General features: G+C 39.2%; 1 protein-coding gene and 1 long non-coding RNA gene across 2 annotated transcripts; both read left to right on the forward strand.

Annotated features, from left to right (window-relative positions):
* The first annotated feature begins 1135 nt into the window (after positions 1-1135).
* LOC142174399 (uncharacterized) lies at positions 1136-5557 on the forward strand. The gene is made up of 5 exons (XM_075240187.1): positions 1136-2443; positions 2604-2913; positions 3551-3966; positions 4056-5303; positions 5501-5557. Exons 1-5 carry the CDS (start codon positions 1136-1138, stop codon positions 5555-5557), a joined length of 3339 nt encoding a protein of 1112 aa, XP_075096288.1.
* Positions 5558-17777: 12220 nt separating this feature from the next.
* LOC142174714 (uncharacterized) lies at positions 17778-20976 on the forward strand. Its single transcript, XR_012703748.1, has 2 exons — positions 17778-18374; positions 20691-20976. It is a non-coding gene; the product is annotated as an uncharacterized LOC142174714 (long non-coding RNA).
* Positions 20977-26381: the final 5405 nt, after the last annotated feature.

Here is a 26381-nt window from a genome sequence, read left to right on the forward strand (position 1 = left end):
GCACCAAAAGGAGTAACGCATGTCTCGTGTCGTTTAAATAAAAAATTTCTTTCCAATCAGATTTTTTCTGCATGGTAATCTATATTTTCACTTTAATTTATGAATGTTAAATTATTATTTTTTTATACAAACATCCGTGGTAATAAGCTTTTCAACCTTAGAGCGCGATGTTGCATATATTCTTAACCTTCTACCAATTATCACGGTTTCACTCTATAAAATTTGTGTCAGTTTGGGTTGGAGAATCCGCCGATATGGATTGAATTGGATTTTGCAAATAAAAATTGTTAATATATCCTGCTTCTCTTGGACTCCAGGATGAGGTTCACCCCAAAATGCACACAAGGCCCAACAAGAGTGCCTTGGCTCAACAAAGGCCTCCTTAGTCCATTAGTTTAGTCCCTTTATTTAAGATTGATTTGTAAATATATAAACAGGCCCATATATTCTTTTTGTACAATTTTGACATCATCAGAAATAAGATGAATCCAGAATTTTGCTTCTAATCTCTTCTTCTCTTCCTAGCTAAGAACTAGGGTTTTCTCATTACAAATTCAACTGAATTTTGACTCGAATTCAGTGGGATTACACTGGGTTGTGAGTTCGAGTCTCCCCAAGAGCAAGGTGGGAAGTTCTTGAAGGGAAGGATGCCGAGGGTCTTTTTGGAAACAGTCTCTCTACCCCAAGGTAGGGGAAAGGTCTGCGTACACACTACCCTCCCTAGACCCCCACTAAGTGGGATTATACTAGGTTGTTGTTGTTGTTGTTTGACTCGAATTTCAGCTGTTATCATGGTATCAGAGCCAATCAAATCATGTTGTTCGATTGACACTACCCGTGTTGATTGGTTTGGTCGTTTTTTTTTGCTTTTGGTGGTGGTTCGACGGTGCTACGGTAAGGTTCTCCGGCAAGTTTTCAGCCGAAATTTTGGCACGTTTTCCATTCCGCTCAAATACATTGACGAAATTCGGTAACATTTCCTTCTGATTTACTATTCTCATCTTTGACATGAGCCGTGTTGGCGTTTTTGGTTTCAACCTCGATTGTGTATAGTGTGGGTGAATATTTCCTCGGAATGTGGTATTTCTTCACAGCATGTGTTAATTGTGACTTTAATTGCTAGTTTTGTTGAAGTATGGGGTCGATTGGTGATCCTCCAACTGTAACTTCTTCTTCCACTGCTTCTTCTACTGTCGAACCATCTCATCCACTGTATTTGTATCATTCCGACTCACCTAGGACAATATTAGTCACCAAATCATTTAATGGTACTGGATATGGAGGTTGGAGGAAAAGTATATTGATAGGACTGTCTTGTAAGAACAAATTGGGCATTATCAATGGGACATTTGCTAAGCCAAATGAGAACTCTCCCCTATATAAAACATGGTGTCGTTGTAATGACATGGTGACTACTTGGATATTGAATAATCTAGAGACAGAAATTAGAGAAAGTGTAATGTACACTAAGTCTGCTCAGAAATTATGGAAGGAAATTGAGCAAAGGTATGGAAAACCACATGGAACCAAGGTGTTTCAGATTAGGAAGGAACTTGCCTCTATTTCTCAAGGAGCCTCCAATATTGCTTCTTATTTCAATCGAATTAAGAAACTATGGGATGAACTAGCTTATTCCATATCATATCCAGAGTGTACCTGCGGATGTAAAGAGGCATTCCAGAAGTTAGAAGAGGAACAAAAGGTACATCAATTTCTTATGGGATTGAATGAGTCTTATTTTGGTGCTCGAAGGAACATCCTGCTCATGAAACTCTTATCTAACATAGATAGTGTTTATGCAATGCTAATCGAGGCTGAGAGTCAAGTGGAGCTTCAGCCTTCTAATTCGACATTTAACTCCGACTCAGCCTCTTTCTTTTCTAGTATTCAGAAGTCCTATCCTATGAGAGTGCATTTTGAGTCTTCTAAGGTGAATTTTGAGTCTTCTAAGAAGGGGAATACTAATATGGTAGGCAGATATTGCAAGAAGCCAGGCCATTCAATTGATAAATGTTATAAGTTGCATGAGTATCCTCCCAATCCCGGGCCTAAATTCAAGAGGACAGTAGCTTGTGCTCAAGTCACAAATCCAACTCTAGCAGTGGCACCTGACAGCCATAGTCGTGAAGGTGCTAAGGCTGTTCCAATTGAGATTGGAGGTAATATTTTGTCAAAAGAGCAATATAAACAACTGGTTTATCTTCTTCAGCTGAGTAAATTGACTTCCACTCCTCAAGACCTGGCTTCTGCCTTTGCTAATTTTGCAGGTTTGCTTGCAACTACTGATTTTAGTAAATGTGCTTTTCCTAAATTAGAAGATAGTCTTTGGATCATTGACTCTGGTGCTACTAATCACATGACCCCTCACAAATCCTTAGTTACCAACATCAAACCTTTTCCCTTACCTTACCTTATAACTCTTTCTAATGGTTATAAGGTTAAGGTAACTTGTACTGGATCACTTCACATTTCTTCCCATATTTCTCTTCCTCATGTGCTATTGGTTCCTTCTTTCTATTACAATCTTATCTCCTTACATCAATTGCTCTTTCATCTGAAATGTAATGCTTTTTTTTACTCCTGCTCTTTGTGCTTTGCTGCAGAGCCCTTTTCTAAAGAAGTCTCTGGTTCTTGGTAAACTTCAGAAGTGTAATGGTCTATACATTATGCAAACTAAAGAGTTTGGAAATTTTGTCTTTTTTGCATCTTCCTCTGTAAATACCATACCTGCCAGCATGAATGATATGAATAAGAGCAATTTTCATTTTTATCCCTCTGTACTTACTACTTCTCATTCTATTTTACCTGCTTTTGGTGCTTGTGCTGTCTCTAATTTGTATGTTGATCATGTATTGCATTTGAGACTAGGACTTGTTCCCTTTGCTAAATTGAAACACATTCCTTATCTTTCTGGTAAGCTACCTCAAAAGCAAACTTTTCTTTGCTCTATCTGTCCTATGGCTCGACAGCAAAGATTACCCTTTCCTGAGAGTTCTATTCATTCTACTTTACCTTTTCAATTATTCATGTAGATTTATGGGTACCTTACCACACTCAAACTCACAATGGCTTTAAATATTTTTTGACTATTGTAGATGATTTTACTAGGGCCACTTGGTGTCATCTCTTATCTTCTAAAGCCAATGCTTTCTCTATCTTGAAGTCTTTCATTCTGTTAGTCCATACTCAGTTTGATACCAATATTAAAACCATAAGGTCTGATAATGCTTTTGAGTTAGGCAGCAGCAATGAAGCTATTCTTTTTTTCTCTACTCATGGCATCATACATCAAACCTCCTGCCCACACACCCCTCAACAGAATGGTATGGTGGAAAGAAAGCACAAGCATCTTCTTCAAACTGCTAGGGCACTTCTTCTTCAATCTAAGTTTCCTGTAAATATTGGGGTGAGTGTGTATTAACAACAACATATCTCATTAATTGATTTCCTTCTCCCTTACCTCAACATAAATCACCATTTGAACTTCTCCATGGGTATTCTCCATCCTTTTCTCACCTTAGAGCATTTGGTTGCTTGTGTTTTGCTGCAGTACCTAAGCCTTACAGAGACAAATTTAAGTCTAGAACTATTCCTGCTGTTTTTATTGGCTATAGTGTTGGTAAGAAAGCCTATAAACTGTTGAATTTGTTTACCTATGCTATCTTTCATTCCAGAGATGTTGTGTTCCATGAACACATCTTTCCCTATTCTGATTCTTCTTCTTCTCATCTATTTCCTCCTCCAGTTCCTAGTTCTTCTATTCCTACTTCTCCTTCTCCTCCTCCTCCTTCTTCTCCCTCCTCTTCTTCAGCTCCACCTACTTATGATTTCTCTCCTTCTTCCTCATCTTTTCAATCACCTTCTAGTATATCTAGTGGACCTATTTTTTATCCTCCCCTGAGGAGGTCTAGCCGACCTACTCAAACTCCTGTCTATCTCAAGGACTATATATGCACCTCTGTTTCGGTTCTCATACTCTTCCCTCTTCTTCTTCTGAAAATTGCTTGCTTGAGCCTCAATTCTATCATCAAGCTGTTCGCAATCCTACATGGCAGGAGGCTATGATTAAGGAATTTCAGGCCTTGAAGGCTAACAATACTTGGTCTATTGTACCTCTTCCTTCAGAGAAGAAAGCTATTCCTTGTAAATGGATGTACAAAATAAAACAAAGGGCAGATGGTTCTATTGAGAGGTATAAAGCTAGGTTAGTTATAAGGGGTTATACTCAACAAGAGGGAGTTGATTTCACTGAGACCTTTTCTCCCGTGGTCAAGTTGACTACAGTTAGGTGCTTGTTAACAGTAGTTATTAAAAGAAATTGGGTTGTTTTTCAGTTAGATGTTAACAATATTTTTCTACATGGGGATTTGGATGAGGAGGTGTATATGAAGGTGCCTCCTGGTTTGTCTGTCCAGTCCCCTTCTTCTGCTTCCAGTCCTGTACTTGCTTGTAAACTTCACAAGTCTCTCTATGGGCTTCGACAAGCTTCTAGACAGTGGTATGCCAAGTTATCTACTGCACTTCAATCCAAAGGGTTCAAACCCAATTTGAATGACTATTCTATGTTTACTAAGTCTCTGAGTGGATGCTTAACTGTGGTGGTTGTTTATGTTGATGATATTCTTGTGGCTGGTGATAGTATTCCTGAAATAGATGCTCTTAAAAGGTTCTTGGATGACCAGTTCAAAATCAAGGATCTCGGTGAAATACACTACTTTCTTGGCCTTCAGGTTCTCAAACAGCCATCTGGTTTCCTGATTAACCAGCATAAGTTTCTCCAAGATCTCTTATCTGAATTTCATTGTTCTGATGTTAGTCCAGTGGTGTCCCCTCTTGATTCTCATACTAAGTTGTCAGCTGATGTAGGTGAGTTATTATTTGATCCTTCTTTGTATAGACGATTGGTGGGGAAACTGAATTTCTTGCAACACACAAGGCCCGACATTTCCTTTAGTGTTCAGCACCTCATCCAATTCATGGCAGCCCCCCATTTGCCTCATTTGAATGCTGCTTATCATGTTCTTCGATACTTGGCTGGTACTCCTACCTTGGGGATTCATCTGTCTGGTTCTGCTAGCTTCACTCTCACAGGGTACTGTGACTCTGTCTGGGCGAGTTGTGCAGATTCTAGGAGATCCGTCAGTGGTTATATTCTCTTTCTTGGTGGATGCCCTATTTCCTGGAAGTCTAAAAAGCAGCCCACTATTGCCCTATCCTCTTGTGAAGCAGAATACAGGGCTCTTAGGCTATTAGTTGCTGAGCTGATTTGGGTTGTTAGACTACTTGGTGGTTTGCTGTTAATGGTCTGCTTCCTGTTGAGGTTTATTGTGACAGTCAATCTTCCATCCATATTGCCAAAAATCTCATTTTTCATGAACGAACGAAGCACATAGAGGTGGATTGTCATTTTGTTCGCGATGCATTGAAATCTAGCCTTATCATTTACTTTCTATTTCTACATCCTCTCAAGTTGCTGATGTTTTTACCAAGTCTTTGTTAGGTGTTCAGCAGCAGGCCTTCATTTCCAAGCTTGGAATGGCCTCCCCTTCCAGCTTGAGGGGGGATGTTGGACTCGAGGATGAGGTTCAGCCCAAAAGGCACACAAGGCCCAACAAGAGTGCCTTGGCCCAACAAAGGCCTCCTTAGACTATTAGTTTAGTCCCTTTATTTAAGATTGATTTGTAAATATATAAACAGACCCATATATTCTTTTTGTACAGTTTTGACATCATCAGAAATAAGAGGAATCCAGAATTTTGCTTCTAGTCTCTTCTTCTTTTCCTAGCTAAGAACTAGGGTTTTCTCATTACAAATTGCACTGAATTTTGACTCGAATTTCAACTTTTATCAGCTTCGTGGCTAAAAATGTTCAGTAATATATTTTTGGAAACCTCTTAAATCTAAACCATCTTCTTTTTTTTCTTGCTGAACATAGCACCAAAATTAAAATAGAGCTAAAATGGGTTCAACACCAAAAACCTTTGGACAATGGTTAGAAGTTCAAACTGGTCCAAAAGACAATTGATTCTTGAATATAAACTTGTCGGTATAGATTTTTTCTATTGAAATGATCTGGTCGACAAGCTTGTAAAGTCTTATTTGAGTTGTTTATTGACAATGAAATATTAACAGCTTTGCCTCCTATTATTTTGTATCGTCATTTCCATGTGAAGTCAAACATAATAAAAAAAAGGTTAATGTACCGATATATTTACTGGGGTTCGGATAATATTTTGATGGAAATTGAAATTAAAAAAAATGTTCGATGTTAAAGATGAAAAAAAGGTATTTGACTGTGGAAGTTGTGCATGGATGATGAACCTATATTGAAAATATGTGAAAGTTAATTTTTTTAAAGTAAAAATCATTATTTTACTTTAATTTAAGTATTTTTGAGAATAAAAATTTTATAAGTATTTCAAAATTTGAAGTTCATTGTTGGCAAATACTGATGATTAGACCAACATTTGCATATATTCAAGTTAAATTATGAATAGTTAAACAGTATATTGATGACGCTCACACATAATCTGAAGCACAATATCTAATTGCACTCACTACATAATTTGAAGCCCCCCCCCCCCCCCCCCAAAAAAAAAGGAAAAGGAAAGAAAAGAATCGAGTATTTAAGTATTGGAATTGAAGTGTGTTTAGCTAACATACATAATCTACCTAAAGATGCTCTAAAACATGGTTACCCGTAAAACGATACAGTTAAATTTATACGTGATTTCTAGACAAATGAACTAATTTGATCCTGAAAATGATGAAATTAGTAAAGAGTTATGCAATACTTAGCATTAAAATGTAGATGAAACAACAGAGATGAAAAATTCGGGAACAAGATTTTCGGGTACAACAATGATGAAATCAAAAGGCGAAAAAGTAAAATTGTACTAAGCTTTGTATAGAATGTAGTGTAAGTTTGCTAGAAAACTCATCTCCTTTACAATAATAATTGAGCTCACTATTTATAAATGTGTCTAGGGAAGGAGGTCCTAGGATTGTGCCCTCCTTATTTCAATTACGAGGATCATTGATGAAGATATAACGGTGGATATAAATGCCAAATTCATGTAATGAGACGTCGTTCTTAATGCCGCAGAATATTCTTTATTGAATGCTACCTGGCATAGAGTATTTAACACACCTTTATGAACGTTATCTCTTCCGGTGACAAGCGAAATATCTGTGTTCAGTCTTCAGCCATCCCGTCTTGGGTTCCACGTGTCCTTCCTTTGGCTGGCCAAACGTCATATCATATTTTACCCTCTATAGATAGTTCACCTGCTTTCCGGTGACATAACTTTGAGTTACCGGAAAGTTTGTAGAAATATTCTTTTGGCGGGAATTTCTATAACTCCCTATGAAGGCTTCTGATGGTTGATTAGACTCATGTCTCTCCGCATTTAATGCTCCGAACACGCGTAATCCCACGATTCAACATAGTTTTTGCCGATTAACGAGGTTATCATGACCATGAATTTAGACGCCAAAATTTTACTTATACGCATCATCCTTCTCTCTTATACTTCATAATTTTTCAAGCTTCTGCTTTGCACCTTTGTTTTCCATCTTTTATCTAACTCTCTTCAAATAAAAAAACCTTCTCCTTCTTCCATACAATGGCTTCTTCCTTAAAGCGCACCAGTTCTTCAAAGAACTAGAACAAGGCCGAGGACTCTGTTCCTGCAATGGTGGGTTCCATCATTCCTATAAGGCTTATTGCCACAAAAGACTTTGAAGAGAAATTCCCTACTGCTAATTCTCGCATAAGGGCCGTCAGTAGGTACCCTCCTTCAATCCGTCCTTCCAGCATTCCTGTTGTGAAGGAAGACTACCGCTATCATGAGTTGGATATTATCGCTCCCGATCTATCGGAGCAAGTGACCCTTCCCAAAGAGGGTTTTACATATTTTTACACGTATCTCTTTACTTTGGGTGCATTTTCTTTGAGTAGAGAACTTGATTCCGTGATTGTGGAGTTTTGCCTCCGCTATTAAGTATGTTTGGCACAGGTAAGTCCTTCTGTGTGGAGGATGAATGCTTGCCTTTGGCGTTTGTGCCCGTAGACCGGAGAAGAGCTAACCTTAGCTCATATGACAAATCTCTACTCTCCCAAAATCTTTCGCGGGGGAATGATAAACCTTTGCAAACGTGGCCACTATGCTCTGTTGACTAGCATGGATGATGACAACGACCGTGGGTGGATGGAACGATTTGCTGCAGTTGCCACCAACGACATCATTCCAACAACGACTTCATCCTTTTCGGCTGCTTTGAACCGCACTCGTAAGATCTTTGTTTAATATTTTTACTAAATATTCTTCTATAGTCGTATTGATCTTTTATCCTTCGCATATTTCAGCAACTTGATGGATCCCACCGGTGGTTGAAGGTTTGGACCGGTGGGTTCACAAGATTTTGGACGTTACAATGCTTGAAACTCGTTTGTGGAAAGAACTGGCCCCTAAATAGGGTGGAAGGCCAAAAATAATGGTAATTCAAACTTATCTTTTTTCAATTTTTTATGTGAAGAACTTGACTAATCCCTTCTATCTTTTTCTTGAAATCGGGTATACCTGCAGGCTTTGTTGTTGTCCCCGAGGAGGACATCTTGGTTGATCCTGCTAATGCGGCGAGGCTGCTTCAGGAGGTGCTTACTCAAACAGGTGTCTCCGGACCTACTTCGGGCACAGGTGTTTTATCACGGAGTCCCCCCCCCCCCGAAGAACAAGCAACCAAAAAGAAGGCATTCTTCCGTGGCCAGGGAAAAGAATAAGAGGGCGAAGGTTATTGCCCCAGAGTCGTCTCCGAAAGTTGTGATCACTAGCCCTTGATAAGTGGGGATTTTGACTACTTATTAGCGCTTTTTAGCTTTCATTTTTGTCCAAAAGTGTTTAATTATATTCCTAAAAATTGATGAAATATGCTTAATTGCGGGAGTATTGGAAAATGAGCCACGAAGATTAAATTTAACAAAAGAAGGAGTGATCTAAACTCAAGGAAAAATTAGGCACAAAAGCATAAAGTGCGGACCGCAGATTTCCATCTGCAGCCATTGATTGTGAAGGAAATCCATCAGAGCCTTAGTGCAAAGTGCGGACCGCATAATTATTGTGCGGCCGCAGAAGCTACCTAAGAGTAGAAGTTCAGAGAGTGTGCATATGAAGATCAAACAAAGTGCGGACCACACAATTATTGTGCGGCCGCAGAAGTCATCCACGCGGCTGCACTTAGAATTGTGCGGGCCGCAGAAGGGCCCTGTGCGGACTGCAGAACGTAAGAGATGCGGCCTCATTCCAGAGTTGTGCAGCCGCAGATTCAACTCCTGTCAAGCCTCAAGCAAAGTGCGGACCGCACATGGAATTGTGCAGACCTCACATGGAATTGTGCAGACCGCACATGGAATTGTGTGGCCGCAGAACTTTCGAAAGGGCATTTTTGTTCAAAATTTTCAACTTTGTATAAATAGATTAGTTTCACAAAATTAGGTCAAGTTTTGAATATTATAACTCATATAGCCGTTTTTCCTTACTGCTTTAGGCAACTTTAGCTTATTTTGGTGATTTAACATTGGATTTTTATCTTTTAATCTTTGAATATGAGTTTTGCCATCTTTTCTACCTTGTTTTCTTCAACACCTATTATGAGTAGCTAGATTTTTAATTAGGGTTATTAACCAATCCTAGTTTGTAAACTTAATGGGTGCTTAATTTATGGCTTGTTTATAGTTGTGTGTTTATTATTTAGCCTTGTTCTTTCTTTTTATTATAGAATTAATGGTTGCAAACATTAGTTCATGCCTATTTGACTTGGTTTCTACTTGAGAAAGAGAGACTTAGTCTAGGAAAACTTAGCTGACAAGAATTTGGGATGAAATCAAAAGATTGATAGTCCCAATTAAAGGGTTGAACCTACAGATAGTAAAACCTGACTTGAGCATTTTATCAACTGTTTGGTTCAACACCTATTTGGACTTGAGAAAGCCAAATTGGGAAAAATCACTCTCTTACCGAGAGGTATTGAGTGGGTACTTTAGTGTTGATAGCTATAATATACCCCGACTAACAAAATAAGCTTTAAAGTGTGTAACCCGTTAGGCAAACACCTAGGTGAAGGTCATAGCCCTAGGCCTTTTATAATATTTGAAAACAACAACAAAAACACAATTTCTTAGTTTCAATTATTTGTATTGAAATTTTAGTTTACATTAGACCTAGAAACAACCATATTTGTGGAAGTGCAATCTAAGATTGTTCAAACTCATTCACCACAATATATACTCCTAAATCTCATTCTTATAGCTCCCTATGGAATTCGACCCCGACTTTGTTGGGTATTACCATTGCATCGAGCGTTTTATAACCTCTAATAGAGGTGTGACTTGGACGAGATCAGCCCTTCTCCCGGGCTGGTCATAGACACCGTGATGATCAAAGATGATGGAGAAGCTAGTAATGACGGGGCTTCTTTACACAGAAGACGCAGTTCATCATCATCAACTCAACATAATGGTCAATCTGTCGAGTTAGTTACACCAACCGAGAACGAAGCCTCGACACTTTTGAGGGATTTTGATTTAGTGGAAAATGCCAACTCCCGTTTTTGGCCCCCAATTGCTGTGCCCAGTACTGTAGGGTTGAGAAACGAGTCCTTGTTGTGTTTGGTTGGTGAGTATCCAACAACCAACAATGCATTTTATGTAGCTTCTTCTTATTGTTCAACACTATCAGCTTCATTTCCATCTTCACCAACACCAACAATTGCTACATCATTTCCATCTTCACCAACACCAGGAATTGCTACATCATTTCCATCTTCATCCACTCTTCCACCAGCAATTGCTACATCATCTCCACCGGTCACATCCGACCATGAAAAAGACATTCCTCTTCCCCAGTCCCCAGTTCATGGGATCTTGGTGCAAAATTATGCTGCCCTTTCTGAAGATCCACAAAGGAGGAGGGATGTTACTCTTTCGATCTCTACTGGATGAACCTTACTATCCCGGCCGGTGGAGCTTGCTAATTATTTGAAGCCAAAGGCTTCAGAGAAAGATTAGGAAAAAATTTTGGCACTCTCGGGAGAGTATTTGTTGAACAACGCCATGCAAAATGCCGCAGTGGTACGCTCCTTTCTTCCTTTGTTATTTTTTCTATTTTTGTATGAATGTATTTTGATTTTCACCTTTCTTGATTTGCAAGCCAATTTTCTTGTTTCTGAGGGCCTTCATAGGTTGATTCGTAAGAAAGAAGAAATTACTTCTGCATGGGATCGGCGTTTGGCAAAGTGGGAGAAAAGTGTCGCTCACCTCTCGGAACTAGAAGCCAAGGCTACTGAGGTTGTTGTATTAGAAGCTCGTTTGTAGCAAAACGAGCAAGAAGTGGAAATCCTTAGCCTACTTTAGCCTCGTCACTACTTCACTGAGGTTAGGCTCGGCAATTACAGAGTATATAAGGCTAGTTGTACTCATACTACACTCTGTACTTCTTGTGCAGATATCATAGTTGGTCTTAGCGGCGCTCCGTAGATTTTGCTCGTATTCAATCGCTATCGGAGACTTGAGGTGTAGTTGTAGGGCGTCCGCAGCCCTGAATTCCTCTTCCCTCTGTATTTACTGTTTTATTAGGTTTCACAACAGTGTATTTTGTTCAGACCTTGTTTGTAGCACTCTAGATGTTCATGTGCTCATGACTCCAGGTTCTAGGTTATGTTTAGACTTTGTTGTTCGGTATTATTTTACTCAACTTCAGACTTATATCGTATAACATTGTTCATATCTTTTTTTCAAATGTTAAAATTAGTTAATTTTCTATTTCACGTCGGCTTGCCAAGCAAGTAGATGTTAGGTGCCATAATGAACTTGAGGTTGGGATTCGGGTCGTGACAAGTTGGTATCAGAGCACTAGGTTGCTTAGGTCTCACGAGTCATGAGCAAGTTTAGTAGAGTTTGGAGGATCGGTACAGAGACGTTTGTACTTATCTTCAAGAAGCTATGGAGGTTTAGGAAAAAATTCACTTCTTTCTTTCCCTGAGGCAGAGCTCATCCTAGAGCCCAAGCAGCAACACCCATAGTGGAGCCTCAGATTGATCATGAGAAGGAGATCCCAGCTCAGACTATGCCAGTTGGACTAGCTTAGGTCCCAGAGAGATTTATAGCTACTCTAGTGCTTCAGGATGCTCTAGTCCACTTGATGGGCCTTATGGAGTGTGTGGCACAGACTAGTGCATTTCTGATGGCACCAGCTATATCTCAGGCTAGGGGAGGAGCACAAACTCCCGCTACTCACACTCCGGAGCAGATGGCTCCCCTGTATCAGACTCCAGCAGCCCAACCAGTTGGGGAAATCAGCAGGTTGTTGCGGCACAGGCCGGGGAGAGGCCTGCTATATCTTCTAAGGCCTTGATGAGGCTGGATAAGTTTACCAAGATCATTCCTATTCATATCACTGGCGCAGCTTCTAACGACCCAGTAGACTAATTGGACAATTACCATGAGGTATTGCGTAACATGGGTATTGTTGAAACCAATAGGATCGACTTTGTAGTGTTCCAGATGTCCAGTTCTGCCTAGAGATGGTGGAGAGATTATGTGTTGACCAGACTAGTTGGTTCACCTTCACTTGCGTGGGATTAGTTTTCATAACTATTTCTGGAGAAATTTATTCCTTTCACTTTGATAGAGGAGTATCGCAGGCAGTTTGAGCGCCTTCATAAGGGTGGCATGACCGTCACCTAGTATGAGACATGATTTGTGGACTTAGATCGACATTCCATTGTCTTGATCCCTATTGAGTGGGAGAGAGTGAGCAGATTCATTGATGGACTCACTTTCAGTATCAGGCTATAGATAATTGGGCGACTATGGCGTTTGCCAGTAATCTAAATGAGAAAAGATCAAAAGCCACGAGACGACTCAAGGAAAGTCTACGTGAATTTCCAGCAACAAGTTGGAATGATGTTTACAACAGATACAACACGAAGCTACGGATAGAAGAAGATACCATTACTGAGTCTCGAAAAGAGGAAATGATAAGTTCAAGACGTGCTGAAACTGAAAAAAGATTCGGTAAAAATATGTATGAGCCCTATATGGGACCAGCAAGAAGAGACTCGCGTTCAAAGCAGGATAACTCAAGGTACGATCATAGATCGAGAGATAGAGAGTCAGGTTCATCATCAAAGTTCGAAAAAGAGCGAAACACACGAGAGACACGAGATGTTGATAAAAGCTCGAAGGCGAAGTTTGGAGGTTATAATTTTAATGTTAGCACATCAGAGTTATTAGCAGTATTAAGAAGCATGGGAGATAAGGTACGATGGCCAAAGGAAATGAGATCAAACCCGAATAGGCGAAATCCTGATTTTTGGTGTGAGTTTCTTACGATCATGGTCACAAAACGGCAGATTGTAGACTGCTGCAAGGTGAAATTGAACATTTGTTAAAGCAAGGGCATCTAACCGATTTTTTTAGTGAAAAGGGTAAGCAAACGTATATGAAGAACAGGTAGGAGCACCCTAAACCCCCTTCACCAAAAAGGACAGTTAATGTCATAAGCGGAGGAGAAGAAATTAATGGCATAACATATACGACAACCAAGAAGGTTATAAAAATTACAATCACTCATGGGAAGCGAGTTCGACAGGTTTTGGAAGAAGAAAGTATTACATGTGATGATGCAGATGCAGATGGCGTGCTAACCCCACATAATGACGCACTGGTAATATCTTTACTTGTACATGACACTAATGTGAAACGAGTTTTGATTCATCCAGGTAGCTCCGTGAATATCATTCTGCTAAGAGTGGTAAACAAAATGCAAGCTGATACCCAAGGCGCACACCTTATCTGGTTTTGACAACTCAAACGTCGTAACAAAAGGGGAGATAATACTCACCACATTCGTAGAAGGAGTTATCAAAGACACAAAATTTTAGGTGGTAGAGATGGACATGGCTTACAATATGATTCTCGGTAGACTATGGATTCACAAAATGGATGTTGTTCCATCTACCATGCATCAAGTTATTAAAGTCCCTTCACAATTGGGAATACGACAAATCCATGGTGACCAGCAAGCGCCTAGGAGCATTAATTCCATAGCAGATTCAAGCGCAAAAAATGAAGAAAAATAGCAATCACAGAATCCAGTTGAGGATGCTGCAACACAAGCCTCAACTGAGCACGGGCGAACAGATGTAAACTCGAACTTCGATACTATCCAAGAGCCAGAGGAAAATGAAAACATCAAAACGACAATTGAGGAATTGGAAGCTGTAGTACTATTTGCACCCTGGCCTGAAAGGAAAGTCTACATTGGGTCCAACCTAAGCCAAGAAATGAAAGGTAAGTGGACTGAATTTTTGAAAACTAACGTGGATTGTTTTGCTTGGTCCCATTCTGATATGACAGGAATACCTCCAAAAGTGATTACCCACAAGTTAAATAAAGATCCATCATATCCACCTGTCAAACAAAAGAAAAGAAAGCAAGGATCTTTCAAAAATCAGGTGATTCAAGATGAGGTACAAAACATTTAAAAATTGGGTCTATCCGTGAGGTAAAATATCTAAATTGGTTAGCTAATACTGTAGTAGTACCTAAAAAGAATGGTAAGTGGTGAGATTGTGTAGATTATACTGACCTAAATAAAACGACCAAGGAGACTGGAGATGATATTTTTTGTCAAAGGGTCGTAGATATTGCTAGATGGATCAAGATGGTTCATGGTCAAGAGAGGGGGCAAATGTTTGACAAGAGACCTCATTATTTCAGTGGTTTCACTGGTGCCTCATCAGGAGGAAGGAGGGCTTTTAGTAGAGGCCATCCTCCTAGGCTGTGCCAGTAAGCGCTTCAGGCATCCCACAGTGCTTCGGGTAGTCGTGGTCCTTATGTATCCCATCCTGAGCAGATGGCCTATAGTGCACCATTAACTCCTATTAGTACATCTCTGATCTAGAGAAACCATAATGGTTATCCAGTCCGTCTAGGCCAGTCTCAGCTTCAGCAGTCACAATAGTTGAGAGGATGTTTTGAGTGTAGGGGTACAAGTCACATCATGAGGTATTGCCCTAGATTGTCGAGCAGCATGACATCGCAAAGTTCTTGTGCCATGGTTCCAGCATTGGTTGCTTCACATCTCGCTCAGCTAGCTATTCAAGCTGCCAGAGATGGAGGTCAGGCCATTAGAGGTGGAGATGAGGCCATTAGAGGTGGAGGCCGACCAGCTAGAGGTCGCCGAGAGGCGGAGATCAGAATGGTAGTTCCCAGCCCCATTTTTATGCATTCCTAACTAGAACTAAGGCCGAGTCATGTGACGTTATTATCAAAGGTATTTTTCCAATTTGCCATAAAGATGCTTCGGTTCTATTTAATCTGGGCTCTACTTAGTGTCATCCTATTTTGCTTCATATCTGGTTGTGCCTCGTTATTCTTTGGGTGCTCCTATGTATGTGTCCACTCCTGTGTGAGATTTTATTGTTATAGACCGTGTTTATTGCTTGTGTATGATTACTATTGGGAGTCTTGAGACTAGTGTAGATCTCCTAGTTCTTGATATGGCAGACTTTGATGTTATTTTGGGCATGGATTGGATGTCACTGTATCATACTATATTGGACTATCATGCCAAGACAGTGACCTTAGCCATGCCAGGGTTGCCTCGATTAAAGTGGAGAGGGACTCTTAACGATTCTACCAGCAGAGTTATTTCTTAGGTGAAGGCTCGGCGTATGGTTGAGAAGTGATATCTAGATTATTTGGCCTATATCCGTGATTCTAGTGTAGTGGTTCCTTCTACGGATTCAGTACCAGTTGTGCATGAGTTTTCAGAGGTGTTTCCTGTAGATCTTCTAGGGATGCCACCCGATAGACATATTGACTTCTGTATTGATTTGGCTCTTGGTACTTAGCCCATTTCTATTCCACCATATCATATAGCCCAGCCTGAGTTGAAGGAACCGAAGGATCAGTTACAAGATTTTCTTGATAAAGGATTTATTAGAATTAGTGTCTCACCTTGGGGTGCGCCCATGTTGTTTGTGAAGAGTAAGGATGGTTCGATGAGGATGTGTATATACTATTGGTAGTTGAACAAAGTCACTATCATGAACAGGTATTCGTTGCCGAGGATTGATAACTTATTTAATCGGCATAAGGGGGCCAAAGTGTTTTTGAAGATTGATTTGAGGTCTGCTACCATCAGTTGAGCATTAGGGCATTAGATGTCCCTAAGATAACTTTTCGGACTCGGTATGGGCATTATAAGTTCCTTGTAATGTCATTTGTGTTAATAAATGTCCCAGCAGCATTTATGGATCATATTCATTGATGATATCTTGATCTACTCCCGCAGTCGAGAGGAGCGTAAGCAGCATCTTCGCATTGTACTTCAGACTCTGAGAGATAACAAGTTATATGCTAGGTTTTTGAAGTGTGAGTTTTGGTTGGAATCGGTTGCCTTTTTAGGGGCATGTTGTATCGGCCGAGGGCATTAAAGTGGATCCTAAAAAGATTGAGGAAGTTCAGAACTGGCCTAGACCTATTTCAGCTACAAAAGATTCGAAGTTTCCTGGGTTTGGCGGGTTATCATCGCCGGTTCGTAGAGGGGTTTTCATCCATAGCAGCCTCATTGACTAGATTGATCCAGAAGGGTGCCCCATTCAGGTGATCCATTGAGTGTGAGTTGAGCTTTTGAAAGCTCAAGACTACTTTGACTACAACCCCAGTGTTGGTGTTGCCCACAAGTTTGTGATCCTACATGGTTTATTGTGACGCATCTCATATTAGGATTAGTACAATATTGATGCAGAATGTCAGGGTTATTGCATACGCATTACGGTAGTTAAAGGTTCATGAAAAGAATTGCCATGTTCATGACTTAAAGTTGGCAACCATTGTTCATGCACTGAATATTGGAGGCATTACCTCTACGGCGTGCAGTGTGAGGTATTCAAATCATCAGAGTCTATAGTATTTGTTCAAGCAGAAAGATATTAATTTGAAGTAATGGAGGTGGTTGGAGATATTGGAAGACTATAATATCACCATTTTGTATCATCCCGGGAAGGCCAATATGGTGGCCGATGCTTTGGTAGAAAGGTTGTGAGTATGGGTACCCTTGCATATATTTCAGTTGGAGGGAGACAACTAGCATCAGATGTTCAGGCCTTGGCCAATCAGTTCGTGATGTCAGATGTTTAGGAGACTAGTCAGGTTCTAGCTTGCACGATCTCTCAATTTTCTTTGTATGAGTGCATTAGAAAGCTTCAGTATGACAACCCCCATTTTCTTGTCCTCAAGGACACGGTGCGGCACGATGAAGCCAAGCAGGTTACTATTGGAGATGATAGGGTATTGCGGATGTAGAGTTGGATTTATGCGCCCTGTGAGCACGTGAATTTTGCCCTACATCAAAATAACTCCTTAAAATAGACCAAAAATAATTTTGATTGATTTTAGTAATTTTTCTTTATTTATTTGCATTTCATGCATTTTTAATATTTTTAAATCATAAAAAAAATCCTAAAAATTGTCATTTTTACATATTTAACTTTTAGTCTTTTAAATTAGCATTTTTCTTTAGTTTTAAGTGAATTAGTTGTTTTAATGTTAAAAATAAATAAAGAATTTTAATTTCTACAAAAATAGATTAATTAATTAAAGAAAAGAAAAAGGAGAAAAGGAAATTGGTAAAAATGTATGTTTGGTCTTGTTTCTTCTAAAATTGGGCCAATTTCTAAAGACTCAAATCAATTCTAAACTCCAACCCAATTTTAATACCAATACCCATTTGACCCATTACCCTCTTTTTTATTTTTTATACCCTAATCCCTCACATGAAAGGAGAGCTAAGGCACAAAAGAGATCAAATTTGGGGAGACCTAAAAAGATCCCCGACAAAAGGGTAGCACTGCAAGGAAAAGGGATACCCATTTCTTCGACACCAAAAGCAAACGCTGATGCTTCTCATCCTCAACCCACACCTCTCTTTGAAACACATAGGAGACTGATTTAGATCCCTTTTCATGCAAAAAAGAACCAGACGAATCCCCTCCCTCAAAGCTTCAAAAAAAAAGAGTAAAGAAAGAACTACAAAAAATTGTCAAATCTGGTTCAATTTCTGTTGCATTACTTCTATAACTTCTGGGGTCCGAGTTGATTTCAATTTCCGAAATGGAAGTTGGGTTGTGTTGATTTTGCTGTTGCCGAGCTTCAAACTCGTCAATTCCAGTCTTATTTGGCTTTCTTCTTTTTTAAATTGAAAACTTGCGTAGTGAGCTGCTGTAAAGTCCGAGTTTGGTTGTTGAGAGATGTATTGTTGCTGTTAAGATCTTTACCCAGCCCATTCTTGTGGTATTTTTGCATTTAGGTATGTAAACTGTTCTCTTCTGTTTCGAGCTTGCGAATGGAAATTTGATGCGTTCGGTGCCTAATTTGTGCTTGAGTATGAGTGACTGATCTCATTAAAAAATGATTAAGATACATGTGATTAGCTGGTAGTTATATGCCTAATGTAATTTACTTATTAATATAGGGTTTGCCTTCTATTGTCTTTATAAGCTAATAAAAATTTGTTCTAGTTTCTTTAATTAAATTCACTGTTTGATGACAGAATTAGCATTTAGTGTTGTAGGTCCAAACTCAATTGTCTACGTCTAGATATTTAATGTTCACGATTTTTTTAGGCGTAGTTCTTCCTTAATTTTGGTTTGTTTTAAGTTATCTTGCTAGAATTGAAGTATTTATATTATGCTATTTTTTATGAACGTTAAAGGCAATAAAAAAAATCGAATTTTGGACCAGTAAGGAGTTGGGCATGATTGTCATCGATCAAATCTGCCAACTCAATGACTGTTCGTAGCGATCAGTTCTTTATTTATCACAATTAATGTCCATAATTTAATGGCCTCGCAATAATCTCAAAACCCATGGCCCTCCATTAATTTTAATCCTTAGAAATCGAGGCGTGCCATTTAGTTGAATTTTCCATGGCCTTCGCAAAATTGAAAGTGCGTAGTTGCTTTAGGTGCGTATTTTAAAATTTATCTTCCTAAACTCGGGTGTGCATTTCATGTGACCCAAATCTAAATCTTAATAACGTTGAGTAAAATATGTTTCGGATTGCGGGTGTATTTCATGTGGCGCGGTCCAAAGATATGTTTTAGACGACGTCAAATCTTCTTTAAAATAAATAAAAACGGTTTTTAAGTTAAAGTTGAACCATAGGCTAAAACATGTTTTAAAATCAGATAATAGACCAAGAATAACAGTTGAGAGACCATGCTAAAACTACGGAACCCGAAAATGCCTAACACTTTCTCCCGGGTTAACAGAATTCCTTACCCGGATTTCTGTGTTCGCAAACTGTAAAACAGAGTCAATCTTTTCCTCTATTCGGGATTTGAACCGGTGACTTGGGACACCATAAATTTATCCCAAGTGGCAACTCTGAATTTAATAAATAAATAATTCCGTTTCTATTGTCACTTTAAGTTGGAAAAAAACTCTCTTATACTCCCTTCCGGGGTAGTAAAAAAGGAGGCGTGACAGCTCTGGCGACTCTACTGGAGATCGAATCTAGAATCTCTGGTTCAGGGTTCAAGAATCGAGCTTAGATGAATTGTTATAGTTGGCTTTATCCATTATCTGATTTTGTTACATGTTTGGGCCTAATGGTCTAATTGTTGCTTTTACTGCTTTGATATTTTGTGAACTGTATATAAACTGCTACGAAACTCTTCCTCTCTCTGACTCTTCTAAATCATGGAGAAGCGTGCACTTCGTGTGACTTCTCTTCTATTAGAGTCATATCCCAAATTTTAGAACGAGGTTCGGACAAGTTGCAAAGCCGTGAAGTTTCTGTATTCCAGGTACGCTGCCCCCTCGGCTCGAGCTGTCCACTCGGGTACGCCAGGTCTAGAACAAATAAACCCAGGTTTTTAAACCTTGTATAACAAAACCTCATGCCGGATCCCTAGTAGGAACGTTTGTTTGCATCACGTGCACTTGATTTAAGGGACTCAACCCAGGGGTTGAGACCGTCTAGGACAGGTGTATCCAAAATAACAGACTATCTTGATGCATCCTATGTGCTACATGTTGCATTTATTCAAGGGTAAAAGGGTCATTTGGCGGACCAATGATAGTTGAGGTCAAATGAAAAAAAAAAAAAAAGAAAGAGTGAAGTGTGAAGATAAAGCGAGTGGGGCATAATTATGTTTTCTGTCACATTTTTGTTAAGGAAAAAAAAAGAGCTTGAAATTCAAAAAAAAAAAAAGATTTTGCACTTTTTCATCATTTTCCGAAAAATCAAAATAAAAAAAAAAAGAAAAAGAAAATCCAAAAAGATTTTGCATGTTTCATCATTTTTTTAAAAAAAAAGACAAAAAAAATGTTTTCTCTAAAATTAGTTGTTTTTTTATTCTTGCCCGTATCCAATTTGCCCGAACTACGCAAACCTGATTCTCGTCTTTCGAGGCGTGATACGTAGGCAACCCACATAGGGTCCGGTCTTCCTAGTAAATCTTAGGTTCTTGGCTTCGGAGGGTCTTAGCCAAATTTTGCACTTCTAGCCACCTTTTGGCCAAATAAGTCATTTTGCAAAAAATAGCCTCAATCATGTCTTGCATGTGTCGTAGGGAATGTTATTGTCTCACATAGTGTTGGTTTAAGTTCTCTCATACAGGAGTGGATCTACCTACCGGAGTTTGAGCATGACAGATACCCCATGATCAATGCATTCAGGAGCTGCTCGAGGAGCCATTTTATGTTTTGAGTCAATTGTTTTTGTTTTATTTTCTAGTCATGTATAGTAGTATTCAGTCTTTTAGGTGATGTTAGAGTTTGTATTGTCTAGTTAAGTTTGCCTAGTCTTTTATTTTTGCATTTGGAAATGTGTTACAAGTCAAAAATCCAAAAAAAAAGAAAGAAATTTTGCGTTTTTATATTTTCGTTATAAGTTTTCTTTAGAATACTAATTCTAGAAATGAAAAAAAAAAATTCCTTTGAGATTGTTTTTCCTTTAGGCAATTAATATCAAAATAAAAATTATTTTTATATTTCCTTTACTATATTGGGACCAAAATTCAAAAGAAAAAAAGAGAATTTTCTTTTAGTACCTCTTTAAAAATTTTCTTTATGGTATTAATTTTAAAATCCAAAAGATTTTCTTTTGAGGCATTTCTTTGGGAAATTAGTGAAAAATAGGAAAAACAATTTCTTTTTATTTTCATTATAACTTTAGGATATTGTACATAAAAAAAATATACTTTGTCTTTTGTTTATCATTAGAATTTTTCTTTTAGGCAATCAAAATTGAAATCCAAAAACATTTGGTTTTATTTTGTTTATTGCTTGTTTCGAAATCTTGCGCCAGGATATCAAATGAAAATTCAAATACTTTGCTGTGGTTTATTCTTTAGATTTTCTTCCTAAAAAAAAATTTAAAAAAATGGTTTTTCTCTTCTAGGATATTCCTTAATAGAGTATTTGTTTCAAAAAGAAAAAAAACATGCTCGTTAAACTTGAGTTTAGAATAGGTTATAGAGCATTCAGTCTAGGAAATTTAAAAAAAAAATCTTTTCTCATCGAAGTAGTCACTAAGGTAAAAAGAATAAAAAAGAAGAAGAAAATGAAAAAGGAAACGTTAGTTTATGTGCTTTACTCTCGATCTTCTAGAACTACGCAAAGATCTGATTCATGCGGCGTCATAATACATAGGCAACCTACATAAGCTTCGATCGAATCATTTTTTATTTATTAAAAGAAAAAATACAAGAAAAAAAAGAGAGAGAAAAGGAAAAAAAAAAGAGGTGAAATCATGGGATGCGAGAAATGAGAGGAAAGAAAAGAGCGATAATCAGAAAGAAAAAGGGAAAGAAAATGAGCGAGTTAAGAAGTGCGAGAAAAGAAAAGAAAAGAGAAGATTCAAATGGACAAATTGGGATGATGCCAAGTGACCTTACAACCCTCGAAGTCATTCTAGAACCGATAACTGTGACTAGGTGCACACAATATGATATTTTAGCTGTTAATGCTCTAACGCTAACGGGATGACCCCATTTTGTTCCTTTTGATATCTTCATAGCAGAAAGGTAGTTGGTTTGTCGTTCTCAAAGTAGTAACTCCTCTCCACAACATAAAAGGCAATGGCGGACAACAACAGAACTGAGTTGGTTGATACCGGTGCCCGAAAGCAGTTGGTTGAACAAGACACTGGTTTGGCTGATGAGGTAAGGATGTTGAGACAACACATGACGGACATGTATCAGGCCTGGATGACTGGGAAGGCACCACCCCCGCCACCACCTAGCTTCTTAGATGTTGCCTTTACCCAAACTCCGGTCGTAGTGTCGGATGATTCCCCAAACTCTCCAGATCCATCCGTTTATCACAGCTTTCCCAACCACCCTAGTAGTTCCATCACTTTTCCTCCAATTATCTCTCCTCAAAATTGTCCTCCTGTCATATCCACTATTCTTAACAATGAATATCCACTCAAAGCTCATGAAGACCAATACTACCCTGTAGAGGTTGCCTGTAATGTTCCTGACTCATACAAGAAGAGCCCTCGGGATGAGCTTCATGCTGAACATGAGAAAGTCACAGGAAGAGAAGGGCGAGATGGGATACCTAGGAGGCTGAAAGGCATAGAACAGTCCATAAGGAACAACCAAGGAATGGGAGACCAGGGTAGCATGGCTTGCAAAGAGCTGTCTGTGTTCCCTGATGTTCGCCTGCCCGCGGGATTTAAAGTGCCACAATTTAACTTATATGATGGGTGTGGAGATCCGGTAGCCCATTTGAGGGATTATTGCAGTGAAATGAGAAGTGTTGGCGAGAAAGATGATTTGTTGATGGCGTATTTCGGTGAGAGCTTGACTGGGGCAGCTTTGGAATGGCATAATCGTCAAGATGTCGGTAAATGGCCTACACTGGGTGACATGGCTCAAGATTTTGTTCGATACTTTCAATACAAATCAGGCGTTACCCCAGACTGCTCCTCCCTATCTAAAATGGAAAAGAAGTCAGAGGAAAGCTTTAGGGAGTTTGGGTTCAGATGGAGGGAGCAAGCTGCTCGAGTCAGTACCCCGATTGGTGAAGAACAAATGGTTGAGCTTTTCCTACAAGCCCAGGGGACCACCTACTTCAGTCATTTGATCCCGGCCATGGGAAAGTCTTTCAATGATGTGTTAAAAATAGGGGAGATGGTAGAAGAGGGAATCAAGTCAGACAAAATCATAAGCTATTCTGTATTGAAAGATACTACCAAAGACATTCAAAACATCCCAGTAAGTTTGGGTGGAAGAAAGAGAAATAGAAAAGATGATCTGATGGGCCTTCCTCCTCAACACTTCCAGCATCGACATCGCCCCCGTGGATATCCTTGTGCACCAGATGACCCTCCCCAATGTTACTTCTCTCCACAGAACTCCCAAGGTCGTACATCACTTTCCCAGTACCCAGCTCCATAAATGTCTTACCTGCCCCCACGAGCCTACCGAAACCCTCCTGGATCAGGTTTCCGGCTCAATCAAGCATTTAAGAAAGAGAGGTTGCAGAGAAAGAAAACATTCACTCCATTGGGAGAGTCATATGCCAGGATGTTCCAGAGGCTAAGGAAATTGGACATGTTGAAGCCGATTCAGATAAAAATGTCAAACCCTCTTCCAAAGAAGTTTGATTTTTCTCAAAGGTGCGCATATTGCTCAGATGCCCCGGGGTATGACATAGAGAAGTGTTGGCATATGAAGAAAGCAATTCAGAAGCTTATTGATATAGGTGACATTGTCGTGCAAAATCCAGATACAGCAGATACTAGCCAAGGGCCATTGCATGTGCGTAATGAGACGCGTATAGTGGGTATGATTTATTTTGAAAAGGAATATGAGAATTCTTCTAAGATCCTCGGAGGTCCATGCGCTACGAAGCTTTCAGCGCTATCAGAGGTTGATCCTAAGAACGAGCAGGCACAGGGAACCCAAAAGCAATTTGTTAAGAACAATGTGATGGAGACTTGTGAAGGTCTTAGTATTGTTGATGCAGAAGTCAGTGGCTAAGATGCTGAGTTTGGTGATTGGAAATACGCTCTTTTCTTGGTTAGCCAGGGAAGAGTTTTGGTGGTTTATTTTGTTGTCATTTTTGTTGTCCGGGTTATTTCCAGGGTTGTAATCTGGATATTGTCTTGTGACTCAAACCCTTATATCCTTTATTTTGCCTAGTTTGTTTAGTCGTAGTAGCCCGTTTAGTGTTGTCTAGGTTTGTAAACCTAGTTTAGTTAGTTTGTTTGTTGTCCAAACCCTTTCACCATCTGTCTAATGCAATTTTCTGTTTTCTGTGATTTCTAGTCATTTTCGTTTAGTTCTCTTTTCTTTTTATAGTTCTTTTCCTGTTGACTCTAGTGACATAACATGCACGCGTAATTCTCAGCCTAGTTTTAAAAGTCAGTTTAATCACGAAGCAATGAAACAATGTGGAAGATATAGGGACATTTGAGGGAAATAAGTAAAGGCATTTTGAGATCACTTCAAGCCCGAATTGTGTGAAATTGGGACAGATAGAACATAAGAAAACACTATTGAAACGCATCCTACCACATCAGGCAGAAGCTAAAGGCAAGTTCGCCCTAAATTGGTAGGGGTTGTTCATCGTAACGAGAGTGTTGCCCAATGGTGCTTTTTATTTAACAAATATAGAAGGCAAATGTGTATGGCTATCAATTCTGATGCGGTCAAAAGATATTATGTATGATTTCTTTGGTTAAATTGTATTTGTTTGTACTTGGCATGTGTTGAAGATTGGAATGACGAAGACATTTTGTTCAGCTATCTAAACACTTTATCCTTTGTTACCCCTTTGAGTCTTATTTATTTTCTTTCATACCCCTCTTTTGGAATCAGTAGCAAAGTTCAGAAACGCGAGTGCAAATGATAAGTAATGGAAAAGAGAGAAAAAGAAAGAAAGAAAAGAATGAAAAAAAAGAAGGAAAAAGAAAAAAAACAACAAAAGAGAAAAAAGAAGAAGAACAAGAGAAAGAAAAAGAAAAGAAGAAAGAGAAAAATTACAACAACAAAGTAATTTCTATGTTATGAACTACGTTCGACCTGATTCCTTCTAAGGATACGCAGACAGTCTCACGGTTCGGTCCCATCAAAATAAAAATCCAAAAGTCCCCAAGCAAGAAACTAGGGCAGAAGTTGTGGTTGTTGTAAGAAATCTAATTTCGAAAGTTGTAATTTTGAACCCATGTGAATTGTTTCGAGCCTTTGATATCCTTTCTTTTTAACCCTATCCAAAAGCTCACATTACTGTCCAAAGAAAGACCTTCCGATCAGTCTTCGAGAGATGCCAAATCAAGCAAGGAGAGGTAATTCATATCAGGGGCAACACTCTGGTCCAAGCAGAAAAATAATGAAAATGAGAGAGTCTTATCGGTGAAAACCCTCACGGGCACCGTAAGGCAATGGAAAGCTGAGAGAAATAAAAAATGAGAGAGTCTTATTGGTGAAAATCTTCACGGGCACCTTGAGGCGACTGTAAGTTGAGAGAAAGAACGAAATGAAAGAGGCTTGACGGTGAAAACCCTTCGGGCACTACAATTCGAATAAGGATCATGAACCGGATTGGATAATCGGAGCATTGAAGCCCAGTTTCATGGTGACAAGGTACAACAAGAGTTGAACATCAGGGTTGCTTGACAGAATAGGCCACAGGTGCATGTCATGGTCATTAGAGGTGGTATCCACATCTGATAGGTTTCTACTTTGTAGCTTTCTTGTTTGGAATCATCTTTTTCCTTTATCCTTTACTCTGTTCCTTTTGTTTTGTTTACTTCCTCTTCCTGAGTCTGTTTGGTCAAAACAAGTGAGAAATGACTTCAAAATTTACCACCAGCTTCCCAATTGCACAAAACGGGATCTGGCTAGCATATCACAGTGTCATAAGTCAGGAAAGAACAACAAGCGCACTGTGATGTGCTAGCCAGATGAAAGAACAACAAGCGCACTGTGATGTGCTAGCCAGATGAAAGAACAACAAGCACACTGAGCTGGTAACAATCAACATGCTTTGGGATCCTTGTGAAATACAAAGGTTTGGTACATATCAATTTATGAACGATGCAACAAATATAGGGTGTTAGGTGAACGGATCAAAGGTATTTTCTGTGGTGGGATTGACAAAAGGTGGTAAACCAGTGACAAGCCGGATCTTCCAAGTCGAAATCAAAGTTATCATGGCAAGCGATGGAGCAATAGACCTCAAGGCCAAGGCCAGTGATTTAAATCTGGAAAGAACAACATGCGCACTGAGTGGATGGCAATTGACGTGCTTTGGGATTCATGAGAAACACAAAGGTTCAGTACATGTCAATGCAAGA

This window comes from Nicotiana tabacum, chromosome 20, assembly GCF_000715075.1.
Source record: "Nicotiana tabacum cultivar K326 chromosome 20, ASM71507v2, whole genome shotgun sequence".
In the NCBI taxonomy this organism is placed as follows: Eukaryota; Viridiplantae; Streptophyta; class Magnoliopsida; order Solanales; family Solanaceae; genus Nicotiana; species Nicotiana tabacum.